Source organism: Lactuca virosa, chromosome 9 (genome assembly GCF_052849685.1).
Source record: "Lactuca virosa cultivar CGN04683 chromosome 9, Lactuca_virosa_CGN04683_v6, whole genome shotgun sequence".
Taxonomy (NCBI): domain Eukaryota; kingdom Viridiplantae; phylum Streptophyta; class Magnoliopsida; order Asterales; family Asteraceae; genus Lactuca; species Lactuca virosa.
In genome coordinates, this window is record NC_136434.1 from 247,927,148 (window position 1) to 247,937,754 (window position 10,607).

At 36.4% G+C, this 10,607-nt stretch overlaps 1 protein-coding gene across 1 annotated transcript; it reads left to right on the forward strand.

The window, feature by feature from the left end:
* Window positions 1–305: 305 nt before the first annotated feature.
* SDE3 (P-loop containing nucleoside triphosphate hydrolases superfamily protein) lies at window positions 306–6,947 on the forward strand. The gene is made up of 5 exons (XM_079070684.1): window positions 306–533; window positions 1,591–2,423; window positions 2,709–2,879; window positions 3,862–5,322; window positions 6,239–6,947. The coding sequence occupies exons 2-5, from the start codon at window positions 1,623–1,625 to the stop codon at window positions 6,695–6,697; spliced, it is 2,892 nt and encodes a 963-aa protein (XP_078926810.1). The 5' UTR covers window positions 306–533; window positions 1,591–1,622; the 3' UTR covers window positions 6,698–6,947.
* Window positions 6,948–10,607: the final 3,660 nt, after the last annotated feature.

Consider the following 10,607-nt stretch of genomic DNA (forward strand, 5'->3'; position numbering starts at 1 on the left):
TTAAACGCTACATGAAGTAGTATTTGGATTTAGAGCGTTTTGTTTAAACTAAACGCTAGAAGCTTGTAGTGCCGAACGAGACTTTCTGTTCAAAACAGAGCGTTTTGTCAAACGCTAGAAGCTAGAAGGTCTCAAACGCTCCGTGCCGAACAATCCATAATATTATTATGTAAAAAACACTACTTTGATATCGATTGTTTATAACGATTAAAATACTCATATAATTAATACTTTACAATATAATATAATATAATATTAATAAAAGTAATAATAAAATATAGAAGGAAGTCTTTACATGCCATAGAGGGGGGAATAATTCACCCCCGTACGTTGACACCCTCCGCCAAACCACCCCAGTTCAGCACTTCATCCACAGTGAACAACAATAACCCTAAATTGTTAGCGCTTTAACGTTTTCTCATTCTACACGCGATTCCAGTAATGAATCAAGAATCATGAATTGAGTGTGAAAGTGAAGAAGCATATAAGGGAATCGATCTAGCGAAGAAGACGTATCAACCACATTGCAAAAGGTTTTCTAGTTCTTCATTACTGTATTAGTTTTTTGTCGTTTATGAGAAATTTACATTACCCCGCAAAACCGTACGCAGTATGCATGCTTCCAAAAGTAGGGGATTAATGAATCTACGGATTTGATTATTACTTTATTCTGTCCACATTTGGTTTCCCTTAAAAATCTTTGTAGACTGATTTTTCAGGTTTAGTTCAACTGGAGCCTAGTTGATTCTGGTTGGATTTCTAATTTCTGACGGCCGATTTCTTTTGAATATTAAGTTAATGGACTTGAATCACTTAGCTAGGGTACATTCTGTATCTATAAATTCATCGGAATTTTGATTAAGATTCGAGTTTGAATCTTATTTAATCTGTTTTTTGGCACCTACAAAGGCTTATTCGTGAATCCAAAGATCTTAAACTGCCTAGTATATTTCTTTTCTTTAGGGCTTGAATCATGACTATGATGATCTTCAACTAGCAAGGATCATTCTTCATCCTATGATTTCTTCATATTCATTTTCTGGACAGCTTCTGAAAAATCGGATCAGATTAGAAGGGATTCTAGCAATGAATCCCAAACACAAGGGAATGATACATGAATTCGTTGGCTCAAAGTCTCCAACTCATCACACATCAAGGGGCTACTGCTCTGATCAAACCTCTTATTCTCAATCTATCGTTTTCAAATGTGCTATCTATACTATCTATCCACCTATGCTGGTTCATACTTACATAGTTCACAATCATCACAAAATTTCGTCATATATTTCGTTATAAGAATAAAGTTATGCATCATTGATAGGCAAGATAAGCCTTTACTATCTACAAGTTGTTGTGGGTAAATGAATAGGCTTTTTTGCAATAAAAGAGTAGGTGTTTAGCCATTCAAACTTATATTTGATTTATGCTCGAGCTATACATGGATGGAGAAAGAAGAATCATATAGTTAACAAGTATTACATGCTACAAAATCTTAGTTCAGTTATTTTCTTTGTTGGTGTAATTCTTAGTAAGGTTTTGTTTTTTTATACATGCAAGAATGTGTAGATGCTAACCATTTATTATTTGCAGAAGACACATCTAGGTTTTCTCAAAATCTAACTATGGGTTCTGTGAACTTTAATGATGAAACACGGTCTGTAATTAGTGATGTTGGAGATATTGGCAATGTAGACTTTGCAAATGATGGATCTTTCTATAATTACGACCAAGGAACCGAGGGTCCAATCATCATCTCTGCTCCATTTCCTTTAGTGGAAGGAAAGCCTCAATTTGTAGCTGTAAATGAAAGGATCTTCAATCCAGTCACTATCAGGAACACAACCACCGAAGCAGTAACTCTATGGTCAGTTGAGATATACGACTCTAAGCCAAAAGACTGTTTTACCCTCTCGGTGATGGAACCCCCCTCACCCGATTCAGATGACCAATCGTTTGTAGAGTCATTTTCATTGGAAGATAGGACTTTGCTACCTGGCAAAACTTTGACCATTTGGCTATCATGTAAACCAGTGAGCAAAGGTCTGCACACAACTGCTGTTCACTTCAATGTGGATGATGATAGGATCGAAAGGATGGGTTTTATAATGGCTGAAGATAAGATCTCGCGTTCATTAACTTCCAACAAGCCGTATAATAGACCAAGGAGAAATAAGCCATTACTTCCCAAATTATATACCCCTGGAGGAGATAATGCAGGGGTTAAAGTTATTAGGACCTCTCGTCCTGCTAAGGCTACTGGCCGATCTTACAGATATAAGCTTTCTGAATATGTGATTCCTAAGAATATTAGGGATATGATTGAAAGTAAAACCACTCCTGATGCGTTAATGGAAGGTTTATCCAGAAAAAATTATGTTGCCTTCTTTAAAACGCTGATTATTATGGAGGAAATGAAATTGGAGGTAACATCCCACAACTTTTTTATTTATTTTTTCATTACTGAATTGGCTTAACAGGGATAGGTTTTGAATTGATGAGGTAAATCTCATTACTCTGTCTTTATTTCTTAACGATTCATTCTGCTTCAAGTCAAAAAAGAAACACACGTATTAACATATATATAGCTTACCTGTTCTTATTAAGTCCATTAACTCAAAAAGAAAGAGCAAAGCACCTAAGAAGTATATGATGTTTTATTATTAGCTCTAAAATGGTTGAGTTGTTTTTTTTTTTTTTTTTAATTTCAGGATGACATGAGAATGTATGACATGCAAAATGTGACTCTGAGAAGAAAATACAGGTTCCTTGCTTTAGAAGTCCCGGGTCTTGCTGAGAGAAGACCATCGCTTGTTCAGGGAGATTTCATTATTGCAAAGCCTTCATCCCAAAATGAAGACAATGCATTTCCTCTGTATAGGGTTCGTTTCACCTCATAAAACTAAATTTCACTTTATATTATTTCTAAAAATACATATATTCTATGACTGACTTCATAGGTTTAAATGAACTTTCAATTTGTTTGTTTATTATAGCATTCTACTTTCATTTATTCCTATCACACCATTGTACTTTTAAAAAGTTATCAATTATTTTATAGCAATGTAATCCAAATACAAAACAATTTTCTTTGCTATGATTGTTTAGATTTATTTTCAAAGTATAATGTCCTAATAGGAAAAAATTGGGAGTACATTGCTATAACTGGATACATTTATCAAAGTAACTACAACAGTTTAAATAATAAAGTGATTGAAAGTACAATGCTGTAACAGAAGTAAATAAAAGTAGGATCTTATAATATGCATGTATTATATCTATATGGTCAAAAGATGAAACCTCAGATAAACTATATATCTAAAAAAATAAATCTCTGCATTATCTCAAAAAAATACATGTTCTAGGACTCCTAGGGTTTAATGCAAGAAATAGCAATATACTTTCATTAATCTGTTTATTATAGCATTCTACTTTCGTTTCTTCCAGTTATAACGTTGTGCGTTGAAAATATTACCAATTAATCGAAATTCAAAGCAATTTTCAGTGCTATAATGGGATAAAATTCTTCAATGGGTCGATTAGAAAAATATACTAAAAGTACAATGCTGTAATAGAAACAAATACAAGTAGGGACGAATTTGGTTAAATGAAAGAAATAGCAACATACATTCATTTATAACATTCTATATTTATTTCTTCCTATTACAACAGAGTAGTTGAAAAGTTTACCAATTATAGCAATGCAACGTAATCCAAATACACAGCAGTTTTTCAATGTACAATGCCTTCATTTGAATACAAATGAAAGTAGGATACTATAATAAATACACAAAAAAAAAAGTGTGTTGGTAGCTGTTGTTTTTTATTTAGCATATTAGTATAAATGTATAATCTTTACAACAGGGGCACATCTTACGTGTGGAGGCAGAAGAAGTTCACCTATCGTTTCACGACGATCTCCACTCTTACCATTCGGAAGGTGACCGTTACGACGTACAATTCGAATACAACAGATTAGGCATGCGAAGATTATACCAAGCCATAGAAGCCGCTGGAAAGCTTGATTCCGACCTTCTCTTTCCGGAGTTTGCCTCGAATCAAAGATCCATAGAAACCCGCCGATTAACTCCAATATCATGTAGCCTCAACGAAGAACAAACAAGATCAGTTGAAATGATCATCGGTTGCCGTGGCGGCCCCCCCTATATCATCCACGGGCCCCCCGGAACCGGCAAATCCGTCACTCTAACCGAAGCCATTCTTCAGCTTTACAAAAACCGAAGAAACACACAGATTCTTGTTTGTGCTCCTTCCAATAACGCTGCGGATCATATATTAGATCGCATAGTTAAAGAAAATGGAGTTGAGATTCGAAAAGGCGATCTACTTCGGCTTAATGCACAAGCTCGGTCATTAGATGATATCAAACCCGATTATCTCCAGTTTTGCTCTTATGATGATGAAGAGATGATCTTCAGTTGTCCGACATTCGAAAATCTTGTGAGATATCGGATTATAATATCCACTTACACAAGCGCGTCTCTTCTTTACGCGGAAGGTCTCCAAATGGGCCATTTCTCGCACATCTTTTTGGACGAGGCGGCCCAAGCATCCGAGCCGGAATCCATGATTCCGATTTCACATTTTTACAAACGGGACACCGTAATTGTTCTTGCCGGGGACCCGGTGCAGCTGGGGCCTGTGATTTTTTCTAAAGATGCTGAAAATTACGGGTTAGGGAGATCGTATATGGAGAGGCTCTGTGAATCGAAGTTTTACAAGAATGGCAATCAGAATTACGTGACGAAGCTGGTCCGGAATTACCGATGCCACCTGGAGATTCTATCGCTTCCTTCGGAATTGTTTTATCAGTCGGAGTTAATCTCGTGTAAAGAAGCGGATACTTTGTACCCTTTGAGTTGGAAGGATTTTCTCCCGAAACCGGAATTCCCAGTGGTTTTTAAGGGTGTTCAAGGGGTTGATGAGCGGGAAGGGAATAACCCATCTTGGTTTAATCGGATTGAGGCTAGTGAGGTAGTTGAGGTTATAATGGATTTGATTGAGAGGGGGGTGAGGGGACATGATATTGGGGTTATAACACCGTATAGACAACAAGTGATTAAGATAAGTAAGGCACTTGAAACTTTTGTGGGGTCCGAGATTAAGGTTGGGACAGTCGAGTCGTTTCAAGGGCAGGAACGTGAAATTATCATTATTTCTACTGTTCGATCCACTATCAAACACAATGAGACCGATAAGAGACATTGTTTGGGGTTTTTAAGTAATCCCAGAAGGTTTAATGTTGCCATTACTAGAGCAAGATCCTTGTTGATTGCTATTGGGAATCCACATATAATCTGCAAGGTAATCTTCTATCCCTAAGTTTATGTGTGTAATTCAGCATTCTCTTCTTATTACAGCATTCTACTTTCAAATTAATCTTACTATACCATTCATTGTAATCTACTACTTTTTAAAACAGCTACTACATTGCTATTTTGCTATCATGTGTAAAATTTTCAAACTACAATGCCATAATAGCCAATTAACATGAATATACATAAGATGCTGTAATAAAGAAGAAAAGAAAATAAAGGTACAATGTTAGTATACTTTCATTAGAGCGTCAAACTTTCAAATGGCATTTTACTTTGAATAAACTACCTACCCATTATAATTATAGCTGAAAGTAGAAGAAGTAATTTGAAGGTACAATGTTGTAATAAGAATAAAGGAAAGTACAATGCTTCAATCATTATACATTGTTATTTCTTTACATTTGAATTTTAAGATGGGTTAAGAATGCAACATACTTTCATTTATTTTGTGTATTGTAGCATCCTACTTTCCATTCTTTCTAGTACAACATTGTACTTTATTTTTTTTTTCTCATTAAGGCATTGCACTTTGAAAAATCCATCCAAGTATATCTCTGTATTTTCAATTGTTTACTTTGAAAAAACTAGCCAAATATGCAGAGCTGTATTTGGAATTGGTAGAAATGGTTTCTTGCGTTTAACACTTGTGAGATTAAAAATTCTTTGAATTCACAGTGAAGCTTATACCAGATGAAAAACAAGTTTGTAGTTTGAAGTTTTTGCTTATCAAGGCAACCATTGTAGTTTGATATATTGAAAAATCAAGCTGATCATAATTGGGTAGATTTTTGGGAAGTAGGATGCTGGGTTGCAATTCCAAAAAGCTTATTCTATAATATTGATTTATTGTGGGTGATGAAATTGAATAATAATGATTAATGAAAATAAAAATGGCATGGCAGGATGAACATTGGAATAAGCTCCTATGGCATTGTGCTGATAACGATTCTTATAAAGGCTGCTTTCTTCCTGAAAAGGAAGATAACGTCGTTGATCTGGGAAGTGAAACACAGCAAGACAACAACACTAGTTACAATTGGGATGGGGATGGTGGAGACCAAACAAATTTCAATGGCGGAGATGATAATTGGGGAGAATACCATCCTCAGCCACCTGCTGGAGATAATAATTGGGAAGACTACTCGACTCGGATTCCCGATGGTTGGGGTGGAGCTGATAACTGGGGGGATGGAGTGCCAGGAGCTGATAATTGGGGTGAAAACCCTACCTGGGGGGAACACCAACACCCTGCTGCTGTTGCTGATAATTGGGGTCAAGACTCCCCTGAGATTGCTGCCGAAGCTGATAATTGGGGGGAAGGCTCGCCTCTCCCTGTCCCTGGTAATTGTGGAAAGGTTTAGAAAGTATGTGCTGTGAATTTGAGTCTGGTCATGAGTTTAGTGGTTGTTGCTTTGTTTTGTTTTTAAATCAGTTAATGAATTTTTGAGACCCAATTGTTAATAATAGGGGTTTCACATCGCATCGCATCGTCTTTTATTTATTACATATTGTATGCTTTAGGTTTAACATTTGAATTCCAAGGACACGATTCGTTTGGTTCCTAGAATATTTACAAGGAACTTAAATCAGTGAAGGAATTAAAATCTCTTACATGTTTTGTTTGGTTTGGTTACATGTAATGCTATGACATTTTTCTGTCTAGGGGAATAGGAATGCAAAATCTTAAAAACAAGTCACAAAATTAGGTTGCCTTAAGTTACGGAACCTAATTTCTTTACTAATTGTATATTACAATTGTCAATTGTATTTAGTGTTTTACAGTTTTAAGATCATGATATAAGTCATTTAGCCGCATTAGTTAATAGTTACTACCACGTTAAATTAAAAAAATTAAAACGTTACTTTAATGTTATTTCAATAGACAGTCTTAGTAAATTAAAAGAACTACGTGACTAATTTCTTTACTAATTGTCACAATTACTCTATGTATAAGCTTATCCTTATCAGTGACAGATCCAGAAAAAAAAGTCAGGGGTTGCACTAAGTTTTTACGGGTTGCATTACGAGAAAAACTCATTTCTGAAGACAATTTCTGTAACGTCCCAAAAATTCATAGTAAAATTTTTATTTTAAAAACAATAAATCATACAAACGAGGTCTTCCAAACAGTGAATATATTATTTGAACATCAGAGTAATTTCATTAATTGCCATACGGAAGACTCTCAGGGATGCTGTGCAGTCACGTTGGGCCTTTTCTTTTCGAACTGGAAGTACCTGAAACCATAAAAATAAACCGTAAGCACAAAGCTTAGTGAGTTTCCCAAAATACCACATACCATACATACAATGAGCATTTCCCGACAACCATCGGGCCCCGCCCATAACAGATCTGTCAGTAACATGTGATGGGCCCCACCTAACACACTCATCAGGCCCTGCCCGGTATACATACAAACACATACAATACATGGAAGAGTCACAAAGACATCTAGCATACTATAACATAATCCAATGGGCCGACATTGGTGCCTTCGACCCACAAGTATTGTGAGAAGACGCACCTGAATCACAAAGCCGACTAACACACAGCTCAAAATCGTGCTGATCATAGCTAACTGCTCTCCTGCCAAAAGATAGGTGCAAAACACCTCTTAACAATCCACATAAGGCAAACCCTAAGTCTTCCTTCTAAAAATATAGATTGACCAAAAAGTCAACCCATACCAAAAGTCAACGGTCAAAGTTAGCAGCCAGAGTTGACTTTAGCTGACCGCCACATCGTGGCCTTCCTTGGCTACGTCGTGGCCCACATACGACCAAACAGTCAGGAAAATCCCAGCCGCCACGCTGGGGTGACCTAGGACCGCACCGTGGTAGCCGAGGTTCCAACAAGTCAACAACTTAATATATTAAGCTGTTTTCTTCAATTCTATGAGCTCCAAAGCTCAGATCTGGTCCAAAATGTAATCTACCAGGATAAAGTTTCTAACTTTATCCATTAGGACCACCCAAAAGGTCCAAAACCCAAATCTCTAAGTCCTAAAAGGCTTAATAATGCAAGAACTTAGCCAATAAGCACTTATTCCATAGATTATGAAGTCCATCCTTTCCACAAGTGATTCTAGCATAAAAAATAACCTAAAAGTTGGTGCTTTATAGACATGCATGTCCAATGCATGTTTTGAACCCATATTAGGTCAAAATAAGGGTTTATGACCTAAATCTCATGCATGGATTGAAAACCCAACCAAACTCCAGATCCAAGGCAAAATTACACCAAATGCCCTAGAGATTCATAAAGTTGCAAACTTTAAGAGATCTCACCATCCCAACTAACAAGAACAAGAAGTTTATGGGATAAAACTCTAGATCTATCAACCTAGCATGATAAAAATCGAGTCTTGGACACTTACAAAGGTCCAAAAGAGTGCTAAGGTGAAGAATAGAGACTTGCTTGCTTGATCTTTGCTTCCTTCTTCCTCCTTCTTCCTTCTTTAGCTTCAAGGAATACCAAAACTAGCTCAATAATGGAGGAAAGTGGTTAGGGTTTTCTTTAGGGCTTGAGGGGGCTGATGGAGGCTGAGGATGAGCAAACCCTAGCCTCCCCATTCCTTTAAATAGGGAGCAAACCCGTAAAAATAGGGTTTTTACGTCAGCCGTCCACCACGTCGTGACCAATACTTCCATGGCGTGGTGGCTTAAATGAAACATGCGAACCCTTCTCGCATCGCCACGTCGTGGTGGTACCTCCACCACGTCGTGGCAATCCTCAAAATGATAATTTAAATACGAATATAGTGTTGGGTTTTGATACGAAATAAAAGTTTGTTTTTCACAAAAACCGGCAACGGAAGACTTTAAAAATAACGACTTTATTTTTAGTTCATAACAAAACCGAACTATCATGGATCCGTTTATAGAGGTTAGAATGAAATAAAACCAACCATAGGATGTTTTAGAGATAATCTTTGAAGCCTTTGAACCCACTTGGTTTTGGGGTGTTGATGAAGATAACAAAAGATCAAAGTGTATGATCTTCTCTACAAGTATCCACCATTAAGAGTAAGGCACTTGGAATACTAGTTCCTTCTTGTATTATTGAGTGTCTAAAGCCTTTAAGTGCTTAACTCAATTAAGCACTAAAGGGAACAACTCAAGAGGTCTTCTAATCACCAAAGCAAAGCACTAAAACTTCAAAAGAAAAGAGCTTCTTCATGCTCACATATTTAGAGAGAAAGAAGGGAAGAAAGAAGAGCTTCACTCTTACAAAAAATGCAAGCCTCATGTATCTCTTATATAGCCCATGAAGAGTAAGGCCTAACCATTAAAATAATCTAAAGTAATGGTAGCCTTTAGAAGCATGGGAGACAAAAGGTGGAAGGTTGAAAAAGCAACCTCCTACACCATCATTATGCATTTTAAAAAGTAAGATTCTTTATTTTTTATAAACTCAAAGTTTATAAAATATAAACTTTGTCTTTAGGTAAAAGACAAAAGAATCCAACTAGTCCAAAATGTTGTGCATGACTTATTAATTTATACCATATGAAATAATAACTAGTAATACTCTCTTATAATTATTATTTTCACAAAACGATAATTATTCCCTAATTAAAATACAAGAACCGATATTATATATTAATAATCATATTAATAATAAATATACGAAATGTGCCAACTTGATAAAGGTGTGACCCTATAGGATCATATATTATTAGCAATATCACCCCATAATGATTCTTGGGCATATAGATCCAACAATCTTCCACTTGCACAAGATTCATTATAGACTGACATAGACAGTAGCTGATAGGGATGAGATTTAGAACCGGAAAACCGGACCGGAACCGGAATCGGACTGGAACCGGAACCGTTACAACCGAAATATATATAACCGGTTCTGGTTTCGGGTTTAAAAATTGGCTTTATCCGGGTCCTGGGTAATCCAGGTTTGGGTCCATCGGGTCTGGGTAAACCGGGTCTAAAAACCGGAACCGGTGTTTGGAACCGGAACCACTTTTAGGACCGGAACCGGTTTTTGTGAAACGTTTAAAAGATGCATATCTCATTCGTTTCAACTCCGATTGACATGTGGTTTTTTCCAACATGTAGTTTAGAGTTTGTACATGACTTTAGACTATAAATTTGCTATTTTTAGCTTTATATTCATTGTCTTACAGTCCCCCAAAGTCGAGATATCAAAGCTGGAAGTTTTTAGTTTTTCAACTTTTTTGTATTCGGTGAAAGTTTTAAAACATGCATATCTAATTCGTTTGAAGTCGGATTGACATGTGGTTTTCTCCAACTT

Coding starts and splice junctions, on each gene's coding strand:
- SDE3 (XM_079070684.1), top strand. CDS start 1,623: ATGGGTTCTGTGAACTTTAATGATGAAACACGGTCTGTAATTAGTGAT. Junction 2,880..3,861: donor ATGCATTTCCTCTGTATAGG/GTTCGTTTCACC, acceptor TCTTTACAACAG/GGGCACATCTTACGTGTGGA. Junction 5,323..6,238: donor ATCCACATATAATCTGCAAG/GTAATCTTCTAT, acceptor ATGGCATGGCAG/GATGAACATTGGAATAAGCT.